At 40.1% G+C, this 27,860-nt stretch overlaps 1 protein-coding gene across 1 annotated transcript; it reads left to right on the top strand.

Moving 5' to 3' along the window:
• The first annotated feature begins 228 nt into the window (after nucleotides 1–228).
• On the top strand, nucleotides 229–26,305 carry RPP30 (ribonuclease P/MRP subunit p30). Its single transcript, XM_045809988.2, has 11 exons — nucleotides 229–337; nucleotides 1,737–1,792; nucleotides 2,391–2,447; nucleotides 2,842–2,916; nucleotides 6,077–6,148; nucleotides 12,187–12,276; nucleotides 20,817–20,933; nucleotides 21,507–21,536; nucleotides 21,937–21,974; nucleotides 22,357–22,436; nucleotides 25,834–26,305. Exons 1-11 carry the CDS (start codon nucleotides 256–258, stop codon nucleotides 25,941–25,943), a joined length of 807 nt encoding a protein of 268 aa, XP_045665944.1. The 5' UTR covers nucleotides 229–255; the 3' UTR covers nucleotides 25,944–26,305.
• The last annotated feature ends 1,555 nt before the right edge of the window (nucleotides 26,306–27,860 follow it).

The raw sequence follows: 27,860 nt of genomic DNA, 5'->3' as shown, positions 1-27,860 counted from the left end.
TGAACGTCTCTGAGGGAAACCCAACATTCTCATTCAGAATAAGGCAAAGAAGGATTGAAGTGAGGCTGTGGATTTTAACACACTAACTTTTGCTGGTACTTGTAGGCGAGGCAAGTGCCTTAGAACCTTAAAGCGAATACTTACTCGAGTGGAGGGAGGGGCGGGCTGCGCAGGTAAACTACAATTCCCAGCATGGCAGAGGGGGCGGGTCCTACGGCTGCGCAGACGGGCTCGCGACGGTCATGTGATTTCAGCATGGCTGTGTTCGCGGATTTGGACCTGCGAGCGGGTTCCGACCTGAAGGCTCTGCGCGGGTTGGTGGAGAACGCAGCTCACCGTGAGTCTCCCGGGGTTTGTGGGCCGCGGTACCTGCCTAGCCTCGCTGCCCCCCAGACCGTCGGGCCACGTACAGGGGGGACTCGAGGGCCTGTCCTCGTCAGGTCTCCTGGGATCTCGGGGATGTACTGGTAGCTGATGCCGCCGCGGTGATGCTCTAATCCCGGGCGCGGGAAACTCGAAGGCACTTGGGAGCTGTTACCCGGTCTAGCTCCTTCTCCCCTGCAAATTGGAAAAACAGGCTGTGAGAGGATGGGAGATTTGCACAGAGCCCCAAAGCTGATGGATGGCAGAAGCCAGGGCTTCCAAATGTATAAGTCTCCTACACCGTGCTTTTAGTATCACCCCTTTCTGCCTCACGGCTGTATCAGAGCAATTCGGAAAATTGATTCAAAGGGGGGGGGGCGTGAGGGTGACATTGTGGGAATAATATTATTAAAAAGAAGGGGAGGTAGGGGGAGGAGGGAAGACGTACTAGGCGGGTGAGAGGGGAGCCTCGTGGCCAGAATGCTAGAATGTTATTCATGTTTGAATCCAAGGGCAGCAAAGCCCTGAAAGATAAGACCCTTTTTAATTATTGGAGTTAATCATGACTGTTGTCTTCTTCCTTCCACTACAAAGTGTGGGGATAGAGAAGTTTAAAAATAAGGCGGTTTCTGTGGAGCCTGTCAAGTAATTGGTGCTTATTAACTATTTGAGGGGGAAGAAGGAAAGAAGGAAATCAAACAAACTAATGAGAGAGAGAACCATTCTTCTGGCATTAATATGCATTATCTTTTAATACTAGTATCCTGTCGTTGGCATTGGTATTTAAATAACTTAAAGATAGGAGTCATGATTCAGACATATTTTTGGTAGTCTGAATGTCCAGAACAATGCTATATTGAGTCTGATAAAGCAAGGCCCTTGTCTCAGAAAGTTCCCAATCTACTGATGGTGGGCAGCTGGAAAGGAGAAGTGAGCAGTGGTGTGAGGGAGTGATTACTCCGTTTCGCCCTAGGAAAAGGGCCTCTGAAGGAAGTAGAAAGGGTAAAAAGCAAAAGAAATGAGCGAAGAAAAAGGTATCATGCTAATGATACATCACAGAGGTCAAACAGCCCTGCCTCTGTGTCAGGCACTGCTCTGAATCATCCTATGCTTATTATCCTATTTATTTCTCATGACAGTTATGTGAGGTAAGTTCTGTTAACACCATTTGACAGTTGAAGAACCTGAAGCTTGAAGTGAAGTAACTTGTAAGTGATAATACTTAGATTTGAAAGCAGGCAGTCTGACACCAGAGCCTATACCCACAACCACTGTTCCTACTGACCCCTAATCTTGACATGAATTGAGCTGAGCCTATGTGTACAGGAAAGAGGTTGTTACGTTTAACAAGAATGTTCAATTTTTCTTTTCAGTTGGCTATTCAGTTGTTGCCATCAATCATGTTGTTGAATTTAAGGAAAAGAAACAGGTAAAAACAATTTCTGAGGTTAATAATAACCAGCATTTACTGTTGTTTTTGTTTATATCAGTAATGTGGAAGCTACAGATGAGCATATTTCTTAAATGCACTGTGTTATGTACTATCGTATTTTGTATGTTAAAACAGCTGAGTCAGTGCAAAGTTTTTTGTGAAGTACTAGGGCATGGTGGAAGGATTCTCAAAGTTGAGCTGATGTTAAATAACTTTCAATAATTTTTATAAGTACATTGTTATTGACTGAATTGTAATCACAGTATTTAATCCTTTTTGTTTTACTGACCTGGACTCATTACTAATTGATTTCTCTTAAACATGCTCATAAATGGGTATATTTCTCTTCAGGCCAACAACTGTACCTTTTAGATTATTTCAACCTAAAAACAATTTTTCATCCCTCCTATCCATTGATGTTCCCAACTGTTTCTCTGATCTCCAGATTTCTTCCTTTTTTTAAAAAAAAAAAAAACTTATTTAGTGTTTCTGTGTACCAGAAATTAACTTTTCTGAAAACCCATTCTAAGTTTTCCATTATGCTTCATTCTGTTAATGTGTACAATCTAGGGTGACTGTGTATTGTTTTTTGTAGGAAATTGAAAAACCAGTAGCTGTTTCTGAACTCTTTACAACTTTGCCAATTGTACAGGTGGGTATTTTGTTGTTTAAGAACCATAATAGCTATTCAAATATCCCCAGTTTTATGTAGGGTTCTCTAACCTGCACTGTTCCTTCCTCTACCAGTCTTCTTCACAAGACTCAGCTCTTCCATGAAGCATTCCCTTACTATCAATTCAGTACTTCTTTGATGGTCTTTTTTCCTGAAGTCCTATAACCTTTAAATAATCTCATTATGTAGTTTAACACATGTACATCTTAATTTTTCTAATTATATTATAAATTCCTTGAGAATGAAGACTAGCTTTTACTGATTGTCACTATCCTTTATTGCTGGTACCTTTTAATGACTACTTTCCACTGGTAAAGAGGAAAATCAGTCATTGGTATTTTGAACTTTTTTGATAGAATGTTTTTGATTATAGGGAAAATCAAGACCCATCAAAGTTTTAACTAGACTGACAATTATAGTTTCGGATCCATCTCACTGCAATGTTTTGGTAAGTTAATTTTTCTTCTTTTTGGCCTTGTAAGTTGTACTGGTTAATGTTGAATCTCACTCCCTACTCTTTTTTTTTTTTTTTCAAGATTTTATTTATTTAATTGACAGCAAGCACAAGCAGGGGGAGCAGCAGACAGAGGGAGAGGGAGGAGCAGACTCCCCACTGAGCAGGGAGCCTGATGTGAGGCTTGATCCCAGGACCCAAAGATCATGACACGAGCCACCCAGGCTCCTTGAACCTCACCCCTTTCTTAAATCCCCTGCCCCCAGATATGATACCTGCCTCCTCTCCCTATCCTCAGAATTCACATAGCATAACAGTCTCTTCTACTCTTGGCACATATATAGGGATACCACAGTTAAAGAATCCTTTGACAGCTGTTATTCATTGAACTCACATGAACCAGACATAGTGTGGATGCCGGGGATATTGCTGTGAATAATACAGACAGAATTGTTGAATTTATAAAGGCTATAGTTTACTTGACAAGTACTGGGCAGATAATTAAGAGTGAGGAATATTTAAAAAGTTGGAGGTAATAAATAAAGGATGCTCTGGGAGTGTGTAATGGGGGGGGCAACCCGAGGAAGTTGATGTTCCCGCTGGGGCCAGAAGAATCAGTAAGTGTCATATAGGTGCTGAGCAGAAGAGAGAGTGTTCTCACAGACAGGATGGATTAGGCACAGGTTCTGGGTCCCAGGAAAACACACGGTGTTTTCTGGGAAAGGAAACAACACCAATAAGGCTGAGCCTTGTGAGCTGGCTAACCTGGGATGAGGTTAGGGAGCCAGGTCTGGGTGAGCAGTTGGAAACCCTTGGAAGTTTTAAGTGAGGGAGTGAAATTATGATGTTTGCATTATAGAGAGCGGATTAGAGGGGTTGAGGGGATTTGAGAGGCTTGGTGGGAGGCAGAGGATTGACAGGATTTGATGGTCGATTGGGTGTAGTATGACCACTCCCTAGCATGGCCTGATCAGCCTCCTAGGTAGATGGTGCTACCTTTTCCTGAGACGAGACCTACAAAGAGGAGCAGGTTTAAGGGCATCATGTTTGGGACATGATGGGTTATTGTGAAGATTCCAGTGGAGTTTGTCAAATGGGCAGTTGGAAAAAGGGGTGTGGCCCTCAGAAGAGTGGTCTGATTAAAGATACTGATTTGGAAGCAGTCCCTCTGTAGAGAGTAAATGAAGTCATGGCAATGGATGAGAATCCCTGGTTCATGCGCGATGTGTGAAGAGAAGTTCCAGGACAGAGTCCTGAGGAACTCCGGCATTTAATGGTGGAGTAGAGAAGGAGAAGCTAGGATTGGAGACTGAGGCGGGACTGTGAGAAATAGGAAGACAATGAGGAAAGTGAGAAAGGAAATGTGAGGAAGGGTCAGCCTCATCGGTTGAGCCCAAGTAATCCAGCAGGAGAGGGGCTCAAACGTGTCTTGGACTATTGACGGGGAAGTCATTGGTTGCCTTAGCAAAAACCATCTCCAAGGAAATGGTAGGGATGTGAGGAAATGCAGACAGTGTGTGACGCTGACTTTGCTTGCAGAGTTGACTCCATAGGGGAATAGAAGGCACAGGGAGGTTGGTGGATGAGAACCTGCTGTCTGGGTTTTGTTAGGTGGGAGAGAAGACTATGCCTGCTGATAGGAAGGATCTAGTGAAGGAGGGAAAAAACGAGATCCCTGAGACAGGAGCAATTTTATCTTGAGCTGGAGTGGACTCTGCTGCCATAGAACAGGAGTCATTGAGGAAAGGCTGGCCTCCTTTATAGCGATGAACATTGCTTAAAAAAAAAAAAAAGGGAAAGCCGAATTCTGGTATTTTATACAACTGCAAGGCAGGGTTCTGGTTCTCTGGGCTCAGGTGGACCTAAAGGGAACTGACTTTAGATGGGTCACAAAGATGTTCATTCTCTCTTGTTATGAGCATCCTGGTGGCCCCTTTTTGTCCCCTTTCCAATGGGGAGTGGGCAACCAGAGGCATCCTGGGTCCTGACTTTCCTAAGACCCGGAGCCTGCCTTGTGTCAGCATGTCTGCCCAGCAGCCCTGCCTGCCTGTTTCATCTTGTCTTCACCCCTCCCCTTTCCTCCTTGGAGTTTTAGAATGCCTTTCTTTTTACAAAATAAGAGGTACAAACTTTAAAGGTGCAAACAGACAAAGAAGAAGAAATATCATGTATTATCCCATCATTCAGGGACCGTGTTTGAACATACAGTTGACCCTTGAACAATGCTAAGGTTGAAGGCACAGGCCCCCCACCCCTACCCCCACGTAGTTAAATACTCATGTATAAATTTTGACTCCCCAAAAACTTCACTACTAATAGCTTCCTACTGTTGACCAGAAGTCTTACTAATAACATAAACAGTTGATTAACACACATTTTTTATGTTCTATGTATTATATATTATATTCTTACAATAAAGTAAGCTTGAGGAAAGAAAATGTTATTAAGAAAGTAACAACAAAGAGAAAATACATTTACAGTACTGTACTAGATTTATTTAAAAAAAAAATCCGTATATGGGTGGACCTGTACAGCGTGAACCCATGTTCAGGGCTCAGATTCATAGTTTTCCAGCCTGTTCGTATACGTACACATACAATGTTAAGTTTGAGATTTTCATTTTTAAGCAATAACTATTTGATATATCCCTCTCCTACTGTCAGAGGACTGTCAGGTATTTTCTTGCACATCTGGCATTTTAATTTATATTTAATAGTATTCTTATTGTGAACCTAATCATATCATGCTTAGTACGTGTATTTCTCGACTCACAAAAAAATGGTGAGTTCCATTGAGAGCCCAAACATATGCCTTAAATGAGTTCGTATCCCCAGTGCCCTGTACACAGTTAGGTGCTCAGTAAATGTCTGGTATCCTTCTCCACTCACTTGTAAGAGCAAGAGCTATCCAATTTGATTTTATGTCTCAAGCACAGTTTGGTACACAGTTAAAGTAACAATGTGGGAAGGAGGAAGATGGGCGGGATATAAAGTCTCATGTGCTTAGGCTGGCTTTTCTGTCCACATACAAAACAAAGCAGAAATGGCGTGTAAGAAATGTTACGTGATTAAAATAAGTGCAGCTAGACCACGAGTCAGAATTCCACGTGTACACTCTTCGTTATTGTACAATAATACTCTTTTTGTACTGCCAGAGAGCAACATCTTCCAGGGTCCGGCTGTACGATATCGTTGCAGTTTTTCCAAAGACAGAAAAACTTTTTCATGTAAGTAACAGATCATGAAAGAAAATAGTATTTATTATTTCATGTAAGAAGTCTGATGTTCTGCTTTTCACTCTATCTGGAAACTTAAGATTTTTCATTTATACTTGGAATTCTGGAATTTCGCAAGGGAACGCTGAGATGGCATGTGTTGCTTTGTTTTGTTTTGTTTTATTCATCTTGCTGGGTATTTGCTGGGCTCAGACTGAAAGAGTCCCTCAGGTTTTCTTCTGTTTCTTTATCTCTGCTTCATTCATGTATTCATTCATTCATTTGAAACGGCTCTTAGGTATATGTTGGTCTGTCTCCTTCAAAGCCCTGAAATCACTTCAGTTTCTGCCCTTTGTGCTATTCATTGCCGCCTGTGAGGGAGGAAAGGTGCAAAGTTGTGCTGTGGCGTAAAAGATCTCTCTGTTTTGGCTTTCTCCTTTGCATGCTCTGGGGTGCGGTCCACGTGCCAACGTGATCATCTCAGCCCTTAGTCTTCCCGAAGTCCTTCACAATCAGCCATCTGCCCATACTCTTCCCCTTTGTGCTCCTTGGGCCTTTATGAATTTATTGCCATTTCCGTGACTTTTCAGGAGGGAAAGTTGTTGAACATGTATGGTCATTTTGTCAAGTCGAGACAGAACACACTGGGTATTTTATTTGATTTTTTTCACTCTGCGCATTTTAACTGATTACAGGAAAGAAAAAAAAAAACAACTGTAATATGGTTTTTCAAGAATATGTTTTACTGTGTAAAATAGGCATAGCTGCTTTTAGAAAGTTCTGAATGTTGTTTTTATCTAGATTCAAGAAAATAGCCATCTACCAAAACTATATCCACCAAATGGATACTGCAGGAAAAAAAAAAGTACTGGTCTTTGATGTTTTAATTTTATAGCCTAGTTCATTTTTAAACAAAATCTATTCCAAAATTATGGGATGATTTTCCTTGAGTTTATCCAGTAGGTGGAGCTGTTGGCTAAGGAGGCTGATGTGTGATTAAATTTAGTTTTTAAGGCAACTGTCAATTCTTAATTGTTTGTATTACTTCAAGGAAACAGCACAAATTATCTATGAATTTTTTTAAATTTGATGACGCCCTTCATAAAATGCTCAATTATAGTAATTCTCAAGAATTTTGTTTCAGAAAAAAGGTGAGTAGGATCAGGTGGCTCTCAGTTATCAGAAGCCCCTGTGGAACTTTTAAAAATCAGGCATGTTCAGATCTCTACCACTGGAGATTCGGAGCCATTACATTTAGGATTAGAGTATCTGGTCATTTTTTTTTTTTCAAGTTCCACTGGAGAGTCTGATTCAGTGTTGAAACACTAAAGAGGAACATGAGCATATCCAAGTTCATTAAATAGCAACTTAGTTTTGTTACTAAGTAATAGCAACTTAGTTATAACGTAGACTGAAATTTGGCAACGTACCTAAATTTTTTTGCCCATTTATTTTTTTAATTCATTCTGAAGTGCACACAATGTACATTCCATAGTCATATAACATGGTGGGGAGGCATACATTTCTATATCCTTCTAAAGACTTACACACATTTATTATCTTTAAAACAACAATCCTGGGAATAAACAGGACAGATATACTTTATTACCTTCATTTTTTAGAAGAGAAAGGTGAGACTTAGGCTAAATGATTTGCTTTAAATTTCAGGTAGTATGTAGGAGAGCCAGGACTTTTGGGTTTTAGAATACATCAAAATTTCATTTAGCGATTTTATCTTACTACAGTTGACCCTTGAACAACATGGGCTTGAACTGCACAGGTCCACTTTTATGCAGATTTTTTCAATAAATACAGTACAGAGCTATAAATGTATTTTCCTTATGATTTTCTTAATAACTTTTGTTGTCTAGCTTACTTTGTTGTAAGAATGCGGTACATAATACATATACAGACGTGTTCATTAGCTGTTTGTATTATCGGTAAGGCTTCTGGTCAACAGAAATTAAGTTTTTGGGGAATCAGAAATTATACATGGATTTTTGACAGAGTTGGGGGTTGGCATTCCTCAACCCCTATGTTGTTCATGGGTCAGCTCTACTTGTTTTTCTCAGATTATCCAAAAGTGTGAATTTGAAAGCATGAACACATGCTTTATATGGTGGGTAGAACTGTCAGAAATACTCTGGAAGATGGAATAAAGCTATAAGTAACATACAAGGTATTTGTTTGGAATTGACTGTGCAGATATACTCAAAAAGTTACATGAAAACTATTCCTAAAATTGGAACATCTTCCTCTTGTCTGTGCACATCTTTCCCATTCCTTAAGGCGCAGTTAAAGTTAGCACTCTCCCTGTTTTCTATAGAAAACCAATTTTAAAAGATATTTTTCTTTTAATCATAAAGGTTTTACAAGTATATCATGGTTTGGAACTGGGTCAAATGCAAGCAATGTGTTGCTTAGCAGGTTATATTCTGTAAGTGGTTTTATTTGTTTGGTTCTTAAGTAGATTATCTAGAATTTAAGCAAGCACCCCTGTAGATGTGATATTCTAAAACTCAGGTCTCTAAAATGCGTCATAAAAGCATACACACACACATATGTTAACAGTTAGTAGTTTAAAGTCTAACCACCTTAAATAGCATTGTTTCCATGGGAAATAACATGATTTTCCATTCGAAGTATCTGGAAGATGTCTCATGGATAAACCCTCCCTCTCCAAAGTTACCCCAGGGGATAAGGCAGAGATGAAAGACTGTAAGGGGAGTCCATTAGCCAGGACTTCTTGGGATGGGAGATGGCAGTGGAATTTGGCAGACGGCGTTACGTAGAAGCTTCGGGAACTTCTGAGTTAGTTACTCCCATTTAGGATTTAAAGCGACTGAACAGGGTGAGGAGGATTAAAGTTATTTAGTCCAGTGGTCTTCAAAATACTTGATTTTGTACTCTATCAATTAAAAATAATATTGAACCTTTATCCACAGTACCTTGTTTATTTTCTTATAGATTATGTGTATGTTCCATTATATCAATGTGATTTTTGAAATAATATACACACACAAAACAAATTTTAAGAGAATGAACTAAAAAATAAATGGAAATGGGAGGTCTGTTTTCTTCCTTCCAAAATCCATATCTTACCCTTCGAAGAGCACTATCGTAGAACATGCTCGCAACCCCTGAGCCTCTTGAGGAGAGGGAGTACCTTTCGAGGCAGTGCTGCTCAAGCTGTGGTCTGGCTCCACCAGCTTCAGAATTGTCAGGGCTGTTTCTTAAAATGCAGGTTATTGGGCCCTACTTAGTACTGAATTCATTACCGGGAGTAAGGGCTGATAATTTCCATTTTAAATAAACTCTTCAAAGGAGTTATGTACACACTTCAGATTGAGGGGCCCTGTTTATGGACATCCCTCTTTTCTCTGGATAAGTCTGGCTCTCCCTTGTGTATTGTTTGTCATAAAGTACCAGCGTGTTAACCTGACACCCATGAAGGGAATTTGGGGGAGACTGAACCCTGACCCTCCTGTTCCCCCAGTTCCATAGAATGAAAAGTAAATGTATTTGTGGGTATGTGCAGTTTGGGGAATACGCCTTCCTTAAATCCTCACAGAAGTTCTTGGCCAAAAAAAAATTGAAGAACGGTTGGTATGAATTCATATGCAACTTGGCAAAACCATTGTAATCAGGTTTTTAACTGCAAATATAATTTGAACATAATTTAATCTGTTTTAGTGTTGTAGAAAGTATATCATTATAATGTAAAATTAGCTGTAATTTTATAGTTCTCTAAATATATCAGTTAAACATTTGGATTAATAGAAAGTTAAAGAACAAAAGAATTCAGTTTGAGACACTTTAAGTTTGAGGTGTCAGAGGGAGCCAAGTGGAGCTGTCCTTTGTAACTGAACGTTTTTTATAATATGTGGACTTACACCAACACAAGAGATAGTTTTTCATTAGCTACTGTCATATAAGAGGGGGAGAACGAGCAATACATCTGTTAAAAAGTAACCAAATAAGTTAGCTTTACTCGGGGGACGAATGCTTAACGGACTTTTAAAAAATGAATCTGCTTTTTTAAAAAATGAAAAACAGTAAGTTTAAACAGTTTACAAAGGGATATGCATTGAAAAGTACACTTTCTTCCCACTTGAAACTCTCCCTTTTCTCCAGAGGCAACCACCCCTAAGTTTTTGTGTATCTTCTCAGCAGTAATTATTTATGTACTCCTTCCTTCATTCCCGTCTTCCTCCCTCCATCCTTCCTAACACCATGCTTTCTTTTTTTGTTTTTCACCTAATAGTATATCTGGCTCCATGATATCAGTTAGAGATGTACCCGTTCCCTGGAAGGAGTCCACATATTCTGCTGTATAAAGGGACTATAATTTATTGAAGTAAAATAAAGGGATATTTAGTTGTGTCTAGTCTTTTGTGATTGGTATTGCAATGACTGTCCTTGCACCAATATTCTTGAGCATTTGTTGGGTATAAGGCTATAGAATATATTTCTAGAGGCTCTCTACAGGATACATTCCTACAGGAGAAATTGCTGATGTGTGCATTTAAAATTTTGATGCCTATTGTTAAGATACCTTTCAAGACTGTACTGATTTAAAGACCCCGTGAGTGCCTGTTGATCCATTCTCTTGTTAGCCGTGGATTACTGAACTTTTGGATCTTTTCTATTCTGAAAGCTTAAAAATGGTGACCAGAAGCTGAACTTGTTATTTCTTCTATTCAGAGCTTTTCACCCATTCTTATCAAATTTTCAGTGAGTCTTTTATGAGGCGGACAGCTGTAGCAATAGGGATGGGGCAGATTCTTCACGAGCCAAGTGTTTCTGCCAAAACCGCATTACTTCCCAGGCTTACTAAGTTACTATGACTGTCTAAAGCCAGGCAGCCTCTCATCACTGCTTGCTTCCTAAAGCCCTGGAGTGGGGGTAGGAAGGACCAGAGTGGGAATTCTGAAGAGGAGAGGCGAGAGGTGACATTCCTGTCACTGCTAAAAGTCCAAGCAGATCATGTGGGGGATATTATTACCTGCTCTTTGCCCTCTTCCTTACTCTGCCCTTCTCCGTCCATAGCCCTGATGTTGGTTTGCCAGCATAGCCATCCCGGCATTTTGAATTTGTTCATCAAGCCTGTCTACACCAGCATTGTCAGTAAGACTTATTTTTTAATATAGTGCAAAACAGCCAGTTCTTTCTGTCACTGTAAGTCAAGTAACGGCCGAGTCAGAGCCAGATGCACATCTTCTGCTGTGGTTTCAGCCTGTACTCTTATGCTCGTGATCTTTCCCAGCTTTATTTTGCTTCTCTCATTTTTCATTTATCCTGTTTTACTCATCTGTTTATTTTCTTTTGTATGTTTTTGTTTTTTGTTTTTTTTGTAAGCCATTTCAAACCTCTTTTGGAAGTATATGCAACATATTGATGAATAAGCAAGAACAAAAATTAGAACAAAGGAAAGGGAACTTAAAAGTTGAAAAATGAGTTCAATATCATTTGATTTGTAACAGCTCTGCTTTGACCACTTATGTAGACTATTTCTCTTTGAGTTGGAACAAAATGCCATCAGTAGGGCCGTGTTAGTATTCCTCCAGCACCTCAGTTGTCTGATAGGGGCCACAGGCCTGCGACAATTCCTGACACAAAAATAATCTGTGGACTAAGTGGACCATGTGTATATTTCTTTGGCTTGTTTTTCTTCCTGGATTTCAGAACAGTAGTTGCCTCTTTCTGGAACAATCTAATGTAGCCTTCTGGAAACTGAGCCTCTCTTAGCATCCCATCCTTATGTAGCAGACCATGAGTTAGAGGGTCTCCAGGCTCTGTCTGGTGAGATGATCGGTGGACATATCACTGTGCTCCAGCTAGGTTACAATTAAACCATTCAAACCAAATGTGAAGGAGTGGAGAATCATTGACAGAGATATTTCAACACCACTATGATGCCTATGGACTGAACCATATCTCTTTATATTTCTTTAAATCAGGTTTGACCAAATCTCCCATTCTTAATGTGTGCTTTTTTTTTTCTTTTGGCTTTACCTGTGGTTTTTTTTTTTTTTTTTTTTTCTTGACAGGTTGCTTGTACACATTTAGATGTGGATTTGGTATGCATTACTGTAACAGAGAAACTACCATTTTACTTCAAAAGACCCCCTATTAATGTGGTAAGTGTACTTTCCCTTCTATATGTGAATCTGTACAAACCCGCATGAATGAACTGGAAGGGGGCATAAGAGTCTAGTGTTCTTTAGAAGGAAAAACCGAAGGCTAGGTGATAAATAGGCAGTTCAGAAAGGAGGATTTCATTTTTGAAAGCTGACTAAAGGTAGAAAGGGAACTTAAAAACTATCTAGTAAATTATTAAGATGTTTTTAAAAGGCCTTAGAAGCCAGAGTTTGTGAAGGATATTTTTTAAAAGGATAGCCATAATGACAGACGTTTAGAGCCTGAGCATTGAACACTAAGGGGATAGGGCAGTCGAGAAAGAAGAGGTAGTGGAAAAAATACAGAGAGGGTTCCTGAGGCACCTGCAAGCCCGGGTGGGCGGGCAGAGGAAGGAGCCGGGCGTGGAAAGCCCAGTGGACGAGGTCCAAGTAAGATGAAACTCTCCCCTGAAGCCCACTAGTTCACACAAAAGCCCAGGGTGACTTTTATAATAACCTCAGGACATGGCCATGTGTTCAGGGAAGTTTTTGTTCCTGCTCCTGCAATAGAATTCTTCTCGTTACCTTTCTACATAGTTTCTCTTATTTTTCCCTACCCTTTATCTTCCATCTGTCACACCTTCTTGCCCATCTTCTTCCACCAGAAAGGTGGTGGGGCTTCACCTCCGTGGCTGCCGGGTCAGCGCGGCTGTTGGCCGTTTGCACGGGCAGCCAGATCCTGGGGAAGGGTTAGGATGCTGTTTTAGAATAGCGGCTTCCAAACCTGTCTCCCCTTCTCAAGAAGTCCTCTCGAAGGAGACAAAGGGTCTCACAGACAGTCCAGATTCCATACCCAATCCTGTCAGAATTGGAAAATTAAAAATTTACGCACTTTTTCAAGATCAATAACTCCCCTCTTCTTCTGTCTCTGTAGAATCACAACTTCCTCGAGTTTTCTTTCGCTGTTGCTGCTGCTAAGGAATTGGCTCGATGCCAAGAATGGGGGAAGACAGTGAGAGGAGAACATTGATCTATGTAGTGTGCAGAAATTGAATCCGTGTGGAAAAATTTAAGTTGGCTTGTGTTCCACCCCTAAAAATATGCTACTAAAGAACTTGAAAAGCACTCAAAATTTTAAAGTCACGTATGTAAAGGGATAACTATAAACCAGCTCTTTTCTGATAAATACAGAGCGTGCTGCTGAACATAAAACAATATATATTAAGCTCAAATCATTGTTTTCCGTGTTCTTGCTGATACTTATAAATAAGTAAATAAACCCTAAAAAAACAAAACCAAACCCTGAATCATCACATTTTCGAGTTGGAGATCTGTGTGTTTTTAGCCGCTCACCTATGCAGTGTGGTAAAATGCAGGCTAGCAAGGAGAAGCCATTCAGCTCGTCAGTCACAGGGTGGGGACGATTCTGGTTGGTACCCTGTCAAATGATCTCTGAGATGCTCGAGCTACCTGTGGTTAAAGGCACAGACTGATACAGTACCCAAGGTGATGGCAGTCTCGTTGGTCTCATCTATTGTTCCTCTCCAGAGGTAGCAATCTCTGTCTCTAGAAGTTTGCCAAGGCTCTTTACCAGCCTCCAACTACCAGTCCAGTTTCCGGAGTTAGGTGGTGCAGCCACTCTGTAAGTTGCTATTCAGCTTGCAACTTGTTTACCTTTGTCTTTGTCGTAATGAACAAGGAAGGCCATTTTCTAGACTTCTTCGCCTGAGAAAACCCACCTACGGTACTGTGTCCTTGGTTGGGAGGAGATAGTAGCATGTGATGGTAAGGCCAAGTTCATGGAATGGACAGACAGCAGTGCGCAGCACATAACCCCTCTTGTCCTACAGCAGTGGTAGGCGTCTCAATGGCTGTTTGGGCGGGGGCCTTCAGTTGATTCCTTATGAATGTGCCCTACTGTTCAGCCCAGACTGTGAGCTTCTAGAGTGCACCAGCTATGATTTGGGCCTTTTTAATTACCTCAAAATCTCGCCTGCAATGGATGCTCCTTAGAATTTGCCAATCGAATGAATATATGTCTAATTTAGCATATCAAGGTGCAGCCTCGGGAACATGGCCAAATCCTGCTTGTCATCAGTGTTTAGCTGGCCATCAGGGTTTGGTGGGAAGCATGGGCAGGGAGGGAAGTGGGGCACTAGGGCAGAGTGAGGAGGATGGCAGTGGGGACAGTGGCAGTAGGACCGCCCACCCTTCAGTTCCATCTGTAGGTTCAGGAAAACTGCTGTTTGATGGATATTTTTGGCTTAATTCCCACATATTTCAATTTAAGAATTCTGAAAAGTAAAAATTTGACAAGCAAGAGGGATATGCAGTATTTAACACAGTGTCTGCTTTTTTAAAAATCTGGTGTGAACATTTTACATATGTTGTTTAATAAAAACTAGATGATGGAGTGGAAGGAGAGTCTGTGCAAGATTATTTTTAGTCTTCATCTAGTGTAGAAGTGGGCTGTGGTGTGAATTGGTCAGGAAGCACAAAAGTCCCTATTTATTCACCACCCATTTTTCATTTGAAAGAGAAAGCTGGAAACATATAATAAGAGGTAGCTAGCTTATTGTTCAGGGCAAATAAGAGTTGTATGATATGTATGTATTATTTGCATCTAATAATACCTGTTCTAGATCCGGAGCTGTATAATTTTACATTAAAACGTGGGCATACGTTCACCACGCAAGTATAGAACATGTGGTAAATGTGGGTAACAGCTACTAAGTCCCGGTCCTTGCAGCTCCTTTGGACTTGGGAGTAAATTTGTCTTTGGCCATGAAAAGTTAATAGTTTGACTTTATAAGGATCACTTTATTGGGCACAGATCTTAATTTGGATAGGATTTGTATCCTTTTCTTTTGTGGTCGTGAAAACCAGGAACATTAAGATACTTAATTCATTAGTCTTCTACCTAGAGGCCTTAAGCCATGCGACAGTTACCAGCTCAAAAGGTTGGAATGATAGGTTGGAGGGTACAAATTTCCAGTGATAAGGAGAATAACTTCTGAGGATCTAATGTACTCGCATGACTGTAGTTAATAGTACAGTGTTGTGTGCTTGAAAGTTGTTGAGTATAGATCCTAAGCATTCTCCCCCCACCACACACACACGCACAAAATGGGCTATATTAACTATGTCAGGTGATGTATGTGCACATTATGTGAATCTGAGTAATCGTTCTACAATGTATATGTGTATCAAATCATGGCATGCTTTAAATATGTACAATTACGTTTGTCACTTATTCCTCAGTAAAGTTAGAAGACAACGGTCGGGGTTGTGAAGGAGGGCCCAGGAGCTCGAGCAGCACACCAGAGCACTCCATTTGTACAGCTTACAGCTCGCATCCCCTTAGTTATCTTCACCCCAAGCTTAGGGCACCATAATATCAGTTATGGAATTCCCTCTAAAATCTCCTACAAACCTCCTGTGGAGTCTAATAAGTAACTTGCACGGAAATCACAACTTTATCCTGTGATAGTTGGATTTCAAAAAATCAAATTCAGCTCCTCTTCTTAGACAATCAGGTGACTTCCCATTACTTATTTTATGGTGTAGGCACTTTCTCACCTGCTCCAGCCCAGCAGCTGTGGGGGGGGGGGGTGTGAAGTATCTGCAGATAAGGAGTCGAGACTTGGGTAGTTTGTGGCTCACACTTCTCTCACAAGTGGACTTGGGAATTGTACTCAAGCTCTGATTCTAAATCCGCTGTCATTTCCCACTGGGAAATGCTATTTAAAATTACTTTACAGCAGAGCTCTTTGTTAAGCATAGAATAATTGCATATTTCAAAACGTGATCTTTGGAATTCAGGTTTCGAGAAGAATTTTTTTTAAGCAGCATATATCTTTACCTTCCCTTTAATTTTTTTCCAGTGTTACTGCCATTCAACAACGACTTCAAATTTATGGAGTTATTTCAGTGCGTGTATGTCTTATGCTCCCTGATGTTTTCCTCTCAGCACTTCCTTTAACTGTAATCCATTTCTGTCTTCATGGTCCAATCAGTCCCCACTGAGAAATGTCCAGTAAATAGTGTCTGAAGCAGTGAAGTTGTTCCAGGAATCATGCCATATATACTTGAGTGGGGTGCGAGTGTTCTGTAAACTTTATTTTTCATCACACATATTGTGAACCTAAACGTGTTGAGTGCTTTATCGATCCGGTGCTTAGACCAGTGCTAGCGAACTTGCTGGTATCAACAGCTTTTGTGTGGCAAAAAAAAAAAAACAGAAAGAAAGTTAAAAGACTGCTGAAAATATTTTCACATATATCAAAGACAAAAGACTAATCTCCCTAATGTCTGAAGAGCTCCTAGAAAATGAGAAGCTAAAACACACGGATGAACAATCCCCCAAAAATGGATCAAGAATTTGAAAAGACATTTCACAGGACAGGAAATGCAAATGGCCCTCAAAGGTGAAAGATACTTAAAATTCATCATAATAGGAAAAATTCACATTAAAAGGACCTGTCTAATTGGCACAAACCCAGGAGTTTGATGATACAGTTTGCCGTAAGGTTGCGGAAAAGCAGGCATTCTCTTACTTTGCTCTAACAGTATAAATGGGAACAATTCCTTTGGGGAGGTGGGTAATTTGGCAACAACCATCAAAATTACAACCGCTTTCCCTCCTGAACTTGTGTATTAGTTTCCTGGGACCACAAACTGGGTGGCTTAAAACAACAGCAATTTACTGTCTCACACTCCAGAGGCCAGAAGTCTGAAATCAGGATATCATCAGGATCCTGCTCCCTCTGAAACCTGTAGGGGAACCCTTCTCTTGCCTCTTCTTGGCTTCTGGTTTGCCGGTAATCTTTGTGGGTCCATGGCTTGCAGCTGTGTGACTCCACAGTCTCTGGCTTGGCCTCGCAGTGTGTTCTATCTGTGTGTCTCTGTGTCTTCATGTGGTTGTCATGTCCTAAGGACACCAGTCTTGGGATCAGTGGCCCACCTGGCTCCAGTGACCTCATCTTAACCAATTACATCTGCAGCAACCTTGTTTCCAAGTAAAGTCACACTCTGAGGTACTTAGGGTTAGAACTTCACCATACCTTTCAGGAGGGTGGAGTGGGGGGACACAGTTCAACCCATAATACTTGAGTGTTTATTCTACAGATACATTGAAACAACCCAAAGTCTATCAGTAGAGGTGTGGTTTATTACCCACCATAGCTCTACAGTGAAATACTAGGCCTATATAAAACAGAATGCAGGAGTTAGGAGCTGACACGGAAAAGCCCTTGAGTCAGAGCAACAATATGGTAGGCTTTCTTTTGGGTAAGAAAGAGGACAAATAATACATATTCATATTTGTTTATGTTTGTATGAAGACATTCTGGAAGAAGACACAGAAATTAATAGAAATAATTATGGGAGGTGGGGATAGGGCAGATGGGAGCAGAGATACAAGTAAGACTTTTTATTGCTTTCTTAAGTTATTTTCATTTGTGAATTATATGAACAAATTACCTGTCTTAAATAATGATACCCCAAAAGGGTGTTGAATCCTTTTGAACTCAATAAAGAATTTTTTTTTTAAGATTTTATTTATTTATTCGACAGAGATAGAGACAGCCAGCGAGAGAGGGAACACAAGCAGGGGGAGTGGGAGAGGAAGAAGCAGGCTCATAACAGAGGAGCCTGATGTGGGGCTCGATTCCATAACGCCGGGATCACGCCCTGAGCCGAAGGCAGACGCTTAACCGCTGTGCCACCCAGGCGCCCCTCAATAAAGAATTTTTATGAAATTAACAGAGAATCTCTATATTGTCCTAGTAATCAACTCTCTATTTTCTTCCTGTAATCTTAAGCTTTGCTTCGTTTTTGGAATTTTACCACTGGTTTTTCTTGATTCAAGCATCACACACCTGCCCTTGGTTGGTAGCAGTCATTATGACTGTTACTTCTCATTAGTAAAGAAATCTGATCATCTGCCTGTTCCAGAACCTTGGTCAGAGATGTGAACAAAAGCCAATCAGGCAGGCACTGTCATTCTTTATAAAGAGGCTGTTAGGAACAATCATTTAAGGAGCTGCAGGCAATTTACATTAGAATGGTCTTAGAAGCAGTCCCAGGTAATGAGTCTGTATTTTATCCGTCTAAAAATTTCAAGTATAGTATTATGAAAGAAATATTCACAACCTTCAATAGCACATTATGTATAATTTCTCTGTCTCAGACTTCTCTTAGCTATTTAAAAGTGAACTTGATTAATGTACTAAGAGCAAAATCAGAACTTTTTTCTTAAAGACTAATTAAGCTGATGATTGTCTTCCCTCCCCCCACCCCCACCAAAGAGAGGAGTTTTTATTTTGATCTCATCCCTAGAGGGGCTAAAATTTTAGATACAGTTAGGAATACTTTATGACCTGGTCCCCCAGTTCTGTGTATCATCCACATCTTTTATTTCCCCTGTTCTCCATCCTACTGCCTTGTGTTTTAGTTCAGCAAATAGAAGGATGAAGAAAAAATTTCAGCTTCTTTGATTAATTAGTAGTTTTGGTAAGAGAAGTAGCCAAAGGAATATTTGAAAATATGGCTGAAGGAAGTGTTTTGGTTTTTCTGTTGAATAATCAGCTACATTCATCCTGGTTCCTTTTACATGAATAATCCCTAGTGAACAGCATTATTACATAACCTCTTTTCTATAAGCTACTATTTATCTACTCAGAATATAACTATTTTAAATACTTCTTGCATAAAAGGCAGTTGCACGTTACCAAGAAGTATCATGACACCAGCTCTCAAGCCGTGTACAAGACAGGCAGGGAGACCGAGGTGCACATTTAACTATGGCACAAAGAGTATCATCACAGACACCATTCCTAGAAATAATCAACACAAGCCCAAGGATTAGAGGTGGGAAAAAGCTGTCAGGGAAGGTTGCAGTATGGAAAATAGCATGTAAAGTTTAACTAATATCAGATATGTAAGGAGATCTACAATAAAATCTCAGAACCATAAGGCAAGAGGAAAAGTTAATGAAGGGAGGATTAGTGGATGAAGAAAGGAAATCTCCGTTCAGGGAGGGAAAGTAGGAGCCTTCCACGTAACCTGAATTAAATCAAGTTGGGCTGCCAGTTCTGGAAGAAGACTGGTTTTTCTGTTCCCTGTGAACATTCACTAGTAGACCTCCAGCAGCCACACTGACCACTCCCAGCTCTTCCTCTGGGTAATAGAAACTCATTTGCCAGGCGCTGCCTGGTATGTTCCTGCTGCCCTTCCTTTGTTCGTTCAGAAGACCACTGCAGCGAAGGGACTTCGCCCGGCCATGCTAATATCCTTCAGAGGCTCTTCACTGCTGAGTCTGCCTGCAGTCCTAAAGACCTGAACAGTTGGCCCTTCCCATCCTCCTTAGCCTCCATTCTTACCACAGGGGGCCCGCTCACTCTGTCTTCCCCAGCCCATGACCTCCTCTCCATGCTCCCACACTCCCCCTCCAACACTAGAGCCTCTCCATGTACTCCTCCCTATGAAAATTCTCCTTTCTCTGCTATTTACTCAGTTCCTTCCTCACCCACTCCTAAACTTCTTACTGGCACTTACCACAGTTGGAACTGTTAAGTTTTTGTGTAATTATTTGATAGTCCCCAAGAGTAAACTGTAAGCTCTGAAGAGGGAGGAGCCATGTCAGCACTTGCTCACCATTCCCACACATAGTTGGCTGAACACGTATCTGTTGTGAAAGGATGAAGATACGGAGTTGCTCATCAGAGAAGATGGACAGTGTAGTGGTGGATTTCAGGTTTTTTTCCACCCCTTCCAGGCTGCTTTACCTGTAGATGCCTACCTATTAAGAATACCTTAAATAGGAAAGAAGTTTCTTTTTCTCCTGTAGAAGACCAAGCTTGTCTTGTGAGCTGGGCGAAATAGTCAAGAGCCCAGGCTTCTTGTATCCCTGAGCCCAGCCAAAATTCAGGGACTCTAGTAGTAAAGAAAAAGGGGAGAACAGATATTGGGGGCAGTTAGCAGTCTCTGCCACAATGCCTTAGAACAGTATCATAGGGTGAAATATACACAGAAGACTCTTAGCCCAGTGCCTGACACACAGTACTTCCTTCATTGAGCATATGTAATAATTGACTCACCTGAGAGGCCTTCCCGCCCCTGTTCTTTGAGCTTTTTTTCAGCTCTTCATTTCTTTGTCTCTTTATTCTTGGGTCAAATTAATTTTTGGTTTTTGTTTTTTTTGGTTTACTGTGTTTGTAGTTTACCTTCAGTATAGGGAACAAATCTCCATTTTCCTTTTACTAGTTCACGGAGGAATAGCCCATCTGCCAGCCCACTGGGACTTTGCTCTCCATAGCCTCCTCATGATTCCTGTTTATATAAAGTCAGCTTTCCACAGCTAAGAAACTCTTGATCAAATAGAGCCAAACCTCTGCCTTCTCCTGTGGTTGGTGCCATTTGGGCATAAATCTACCTTGTTTAAGGCTATGCCTTGACATGCAGGAGGTCTATGGTAGGGTTGAGGAGGGAGGTGAGGGAGAATCTTAGTAGGACAGTGTGTGTTTATCCTTGACAGTTTATTTTCTTTATTTCCTGTGAAGGCAATTGACCGAGGCTTGGGCTTTGAACTTGTCTACAGCCCTGCTATCAAAGATTCCACAATGAGAAGGTACACAATTTCCAATGCCCTCAACTTGATGCAGGTCTGCAAAGGAAAGGTATGGCTCCCTAATCTCAGGATGTTTTTCAAATCTAGCAGTTTTTTCTTATTATTAACACACTAGAATTGTTTGATTCCTTTTCCCTAAAGCAGAAAGTTCTCGTGGCCCAGAAACAAATTCTCCCATGTCAATGAGCCCTGCAAGTTTTAAGGGAAAGAAAAATACCAAAGGAAGAGTAATACAAGGGTGGGGGGTGGAAGATGTGTTGAAACCCTTTATCTTCCCATAAGGAATTTGTGGTTTACCTACTGTGAAAAGAATGGTCTAGATAACAATAGTTTGTTGTCTGTGAGTTGAATTAAGATTATATGACCTTTTAAACTAGTTTTTTTAAACGAATGCATCTTTTGTAAGATCTGGTGGGAAGGCTTACTCTGTTTCTTATCCTATATCCTGCTATTGGTCCTAAGGTCTTTCTTTGACTTTGATTCTTTACTTTTTCTTTAAAAGAAGTTGGTATTCGTAGAGCCTTTAATGTTAAAAAGTGATTACTGGTTATTTGTATTAGAAGACTTGTCAATTTTTTTTACATTTATCTGAGATTAATGTTGATCACTTTCTATTTTGTAGAATGTGATTCTGTCTAGTGCTGCGGAAAGGGTAAGTCTGGCATGAGTACTTTGTTTTCACTTTTCAAGTTATAAAACTTTGAAACATTTCTAGAGGAAAAATTAGTAATGTAATGAATGCTTATTGCATATTTTCATTTTGAACCCCCTGTGCTCATTGCAGTTGCCGAGAGTAAAATGTATCCCCAGTCCTTTAGGGCTGCAGGTTTTGTTTGTGTGAAGTTTTTTCTTTATACTGTTACAAAATGCTTTCAGAGTTCTTTTAGAAACTTTTGGAAACTTAAGAAAACCATCAAAATCATAAGGACTTAAATCGATGCGGTTGACTCCTTTATTTTTAGATACTTAAGCGTCCTCCTAATTTACTACCAATCAGATCACTGAAATGTTACGAATAACTTCTCTCCTATTTTTTGTTCACTTTATTTTAGCCTTTAGAAATAAGAGGCCCATATGATGTGGCAAACTTGTATCCTTTTCTGAGTCAGAAGTTGAAATGTTCTTTTAGGAACTTTGGAATTTGATGTGATAGTATAGTTTAAGAAGGTTTTTTTTTTTTTTTTTAAACCTTTTACTGTGAGTTTACCATTTAAAAATTTCAAAAACAAATTACATAGGTTGTAGAGAGCTTCATACTTTTGTTTTCTGGGTTAAGGGTGAAATCGAAAAAGGGGAACAAGGGACTCTATATTATAGAAGCTTAGAGCGAGTCTCTTCACAAGATGCCTGTTGCATTCAGGCTAAGAACGGCCTCTCTTGGGGTGGCCAGGTGAGCTGGCGTTGGCAGTCGTGTTTCTGTTAGTCCCTGTCCTTGGCTGACACTGGGTTGAAAGCTTTAATGGCCCCACCAGAGGACTGCTGTTTGGACTGTCTGAAAGTGACGCCAAGGCTGCCGTGTCCACCAACTGCCGAGCAGTGCTTCTACACGGAGGTGAGCAAGTTCTTCCAGGAAAAACACCACATGCTCACGTTAGGAGCCTCCTTTACTTTTGCTGTCCTGCTCTGCAAAGCTCCTTTCGGCTTGTCTTTGCTCAGCCTGTTTTAACGCTACCCATCAATGCTTCTGACCCTTCTCTTCAGGCTTTACTCTGTGCACTCTGTGGACCGAACATGGTCTGCATTACAAACGTGAGTTCGGAGCATGTCTTCCAAGCTCTGCATGCCTCTCCCTGGCTACCTTTGGAGAGGCCTCCTGTCTCCCTTTCACCGCCCTCCTCTCTAGAGTGGCATGCTTCCCCTGCTGAAAATCACTGTTTGCAAGAACTGAAACGTAAAAAATTGATGTTAAGCCATTTATTAGGAACACAAAAACAGCAAATACATTTTCAAAACCCAACGAACAAACTCAAATAGTATCTTTTCGCATTTATTACAACTCGTGGTCCTTTTTCTCATATTTTTGTTTACATGCTCAACTCTGTGCACACTATATATTTTTTACTCACATTTCATTTATGTGTATCTACCTTCTCACCCTAACTCCACTACTTGAAGCCACTGAACTTCTTATTCATCAGATGATAAAAATTAAACTAGAAGTATTTGATATGCCAAGACTTCAGAGAATAAAAATGAGATTTTATTAAAAGAAAAAAATTTAGAGGTGCCTGGGTGGCTCAGGTGGTTAAGTGTCCAACTCTTGTTTGGCTCAGGTCTTGATCTCAGTGTCGTCGGATTGAGGCCCGCGTCAGGCTTTGCGCTCAGCATGGAATCAGCGTGTCCCTCTCCCTCTGTCTCTCCTGCATGGTGCACACGCATGCTTTCTCTCTCATAAATTAGTTAATTAATTAACAAAATCTTCAAAACATACTGTCTCTGTTCCTTCCCTTTAAAAAAAAAAAAGAAAGAAAAATATTCACACTTTGGATCTGCTGTTTTATCTTTGTTCCCTCTGCGATTTTTAGCATTAGTAGAAGTGGTCACAAAGCAGTTTACTTGATATCACCTAGATGAATTTAAACTTCAGAATAGGGCTACATGTAAACTACGTTATTTGGTATCTGAATAGGTGAGTTATTGAGGCCTTGTGTGTTGTGTCTGGATTTTAATGATCTGATCTCCACTTGGGAGAACTGATTCCTTTATTGACTTAGCATAAATTACATGATTTTGCTTCTGTTTTCAACATTTTTAGTTTGAGATAATTGTATAGTCTAGACCCCATCACATATGCTCTGGGAATGGCCAAATTAATTAGAACTTTATCAAGATTTTCTTGAAATTAGGAAATAGTTGGTTTATGCTTTGGTTGTTCTGCCTTTATTTTTGTCTGTTTTAAATGAACATAAGGGGTCAGCAAGATTTTGGGTAACAACTGGTGTTCCTAAATAGACTAAAACAAGAAAGGGAAACTAATAAGAAAATATGAGAAAAATATGAAGTTCTGCATTTGACTTCAAAAACCTCAGCTATTCAACAGAGGATACATATAAAGCTAGGCTTTTATGGAAGCTAAAGTAAAGGAAGCCTTATGGATTTAGGTAGCATTACCTTCCCCTTAGTGTGACAGTCCTAGTTTATGGCTGCTGTCCCTGCAGAATTAACAGCACATCTGGGGGATACATTACAATTACCCTGGTTTTAGTTGACATTGGGATCAATATTAGACTGCCATGTGGTGGGTTCCTAAGATGGCTAATTCAGCCTCAGGTTACACTAGAAGAAATAAAGGAATCTGAAGCAAGGGGATTCAGTCTCACTATTACTCTGTGTGTTGATGAAGTCCCAGCTGGCGTGTGTATCATCTCGAGTGCCCCATTTCAGAAGGACAGCAGTGCAGTGGAGCACTACCAGAAGATGGTTAATAGGTTCTTAGAGCGTCTGGAAACCTTATCATGAAATGGTTGAAAGCAGTACTGGAAGGGATACCTGGAAACAGAAGACTGAGGACACATAGTACCTGCCATTCAGCATTGGAAGGCTCCCTATAGGGAATCAGAATTAAGTGGGCCATCCAGGGTTCCAGAAACCAGTGAATAGCGATTCTAAAGAGGTTGTAGAGAGAGGGCGGAGGAAGTTGGCATTTTGATGACCTTGAGAGAAGTTTGTCCTTTTTATAAATTAAAAGACCTTAAATAACTGGCAAAGATCTAATAGTCTTGGTAAATTAATCCTGATAAATGAGAAGGTCATGCTTACATAACTCTTTAGAATTGACTTGACTTTTATTACTTGAAACAAGAAATCTTGACTGAATTTATGTTCATCAAATTCTTTTGATTCTGTCTTCTTTGTAGCCGATGGATCTCTCCCTCTCCCCTCCCTAGTCCTTATTTCGTAAGGACTAAATTTGGATCTTCTCATGGTATTGTGGCCCTTCACAAGCTACCCCTCCAGCCCCGTTTCCCTCTAATTTTCACACTCCTCCTTCACACCAGCTTATTGTCCTCTAAACATACGAGGTTCTTAGTTCTCTCTCCATGCCTTTGCAAAGGAATCCTCTCCTCTCTTTTTCTTGTTCTGTATTCCTGGTGTTACTTCTGTTATGATACCTTCCTGATTGATCCAGGCAGGATTTCTTCTTACGGGTGCCTCCATTTCTATTACATTTGCCCCTGATGTGCTTTTATCTCTGTGGTAGGAAGAAGCACTGTGGTAGACATCGCAGTGCCCTCTGTGGATGACACAGTGCCTGGCTCAGTAGTACGTTTTTAGCCGAAATTGGATAGATTTAAGTTGAACTCTGCTTGCCAGCCTGACCTAAGATCCAGTAATTCCCATTCTTTATCCATTGTCACCAATATATGAGAGAGCAATAAACGTGTGAGCTTGATTTCCTTCATTCACTTAACAAGTATGTATTGAACACCTGTTAGCTAACCAGGCATTGCTGGGTGTTGACAGTACAATACGATTGATTCTTCAAATGTATATCAATGACCTAGCGAGGAACCCAGATATGGTACTTGCTGTAAAATGAAGTAAGCACACGTCTTCACCATGGGAGCAATACAGTTGACTGTTGACCAGGCTGTCTTGATTCATCTGCCTTTCTACCATACATAAAACAGCTGCTACACCAGAGTTTGCGACTTGGGTCCTGTCTCCATAAGACACCGTGGACAGACCATTCGAGAGAACCTGCCCTGCAGTTTTACTCTTGAGTAATCCCTTTAGAATGAATTAGATGTAAGTAATATACTGATATTTGTGTATGTTGGGGAAGAAAAGGTACTGACAATGAAGGACATCAGTATCCATAGCAGTTCATTCTGGTTTTATCATTTACTAATGTTGTAAGTCAAAGTAACATAGTGGTACTTGTTAAACCACATCTTTTTAAATCATGTCTTAACTTAAGGCTTATGGTTTCCCTGTTTGTTTTATAGAAACTAGAAAAACTGCTTTTGGAATTATTTCCACGGTGAAGAAACCTCGGCCATCGGAAGCAGATGATGATTCTCTCCCAGCTTGCAAGAAAGCCAAGTGTGAGGGCTGAAAAGACTCCCCAGCCTCTGTCAACACTCCCTTCTTCCCTTTGATAGTCCATCAGCCACAACAGAAATAAAACCTTTATGATTTATTGTTTTCATTCGGAGCTAGAAATCAGTAGTCGATAAAAACAGTTTTATATTCAAGCCATCAAAATAACAAAACCTAGTGAAGTGGTAAAAAAGAAGACTGCCTACTTAATGAATTTAGATATACTTTAAGAAAAAATGAGAGACAAGTTTATTTATTTTTTGTGGTAAGTGATAAAACAGCAGGTGTAATTGAATAAGATGTTTTCATATTTCAGGAGACTCTTTAAAAAAATGTTTCTTCTTCATTTAAAAATACATGCTTTGCTGCTTTACTTGATATATGTGGCTTATTATTTTTTCATCTTACTATTCAAAAAGGGGTTATTTTGAGACCTATTAAGACATACTAAGGGGTTGGCTTTTAGTTGATTTATTTTTGTTGGAAGCCTCTCTCATTGTATTCATCAAGTCAGAGTTCTTTCTGGAAGAAATTGCTATAAAATTTGTGGAAGGAGAGAGAAAGTACATGTAAAATTACACATGGCCTCTTCCTTTGCTCGTTCTTACCTCCATAATGTTCTTGAAATAGAGTTCCCTCCTTTGAGTTGGAAGTCCCTGAAAACCTAATATTGATTTTCCTAACAGCAGTATTAAAAATACCAAACCATGTACTCAATCAACTTTGGAAATAATTTTTTTTAAGTAGCAGAATCATTAAAATAAATGGAAGTAGCCTTTTTTTGCAATTATCTGTATTCATGTTAATATAAAGAAAATAATTTCAGTGAGATAAAGGGCACCATTCTGAGAAAGAAAAGATAATTTTTTAAAAGAGAAAACTTTGTTACCGGTCTCACTTATGGATATAGATGCTTAAATAAAATACTGGTCGAGAGAGACTGTTAAAATAGTACGCCATGACAAGTGAGATTTATTCTAGGAATGTAAGGATATTTCAGTTCTTTTTAATGTACTGTACTTTATCATATTTATTCATCAAATGAGAAAAATCAGAATCATTTTAATGGATGTAAGACAGTTGATAAATCTTAAAATCCACTCCTGATTTTAAAAACGATAAAAACCCATGGCAAAACACAAGTAGAATAATTCACACACACACACACCTATGCATGTCCATATATATATTTATGTATTGTATGTATCGAGCATGATGGCTCTAAACGCATTTTTGTCTGACTTCCACTTGAGCAATTTGATGGATTAGCATCTCCATTCCCTCCGGAAAACGGATGCCGCCGCTGCCGAGCCCACACGCCAAAGTCCACCACTTCCTCGAGCACCAGGTTTCTTCTGCCCTCACCCCACTTGGATTCACCAACAGTTAATGTGAGTTTATTTACAAGTCTGTTTATGCCACTGTGATTAGCGTTGTAAAGTTACATTCGTTAACTAAAAATTATGAAAACTGTTGCACTACAAAGGACAAAAAAGGAATTCCCAGGAAATCTAAGTTTATGCTTTTGAAAGTCTTGAGAAAGATGAGCCATTAAAAAAGCTGTCACAGTAGGTGTGAACAGGACAACTAAGATTTAGGGGGATCCAGTAAAAATTCCACACTTGGATTGCTTCACTCAAGTCTTAAGTTCTCTTTCTTCTTTAAAGAGACTGGAACTCAAAGACAGCTGTAGATGTCCCATCAGAAGGTCTATACTCCCAAGAACAGATGCTGATCTTTACAGATTAGCACAGGAGTATGCATATATTTTAAATTCAGAATATGTACGGGGACGTATGTTCAACTTTTTTTGATGTCCCACCTTAGTCTACTGTTTCAATCAACTGGTTATATTATGTGTATATTTGCCTCACTTGCACCAGATATAATATTGAGGACTTCCATTATAATAGGAAGTAAAGTTATTGCAGAT

The sequence above is a fragment of the Ursus americanus genome, chromosome 6, assembly GCF_024610735.1.
Source record: "Ursus americanus isolate L20-20 chromosome 6, mUrsAme1.1.p, whole genome shotgun sequence".
NCBI lineage: Eukaryota > Metazoa > Chordata > Mammalia > Carnivora > Ursidae > Ursus > Ursus americanus.
The sequence above is the reverse complement of the archived record's forward strand: the minus strand, read 5'-3'. Positions and strand labels throughout refer to the sequence as shown.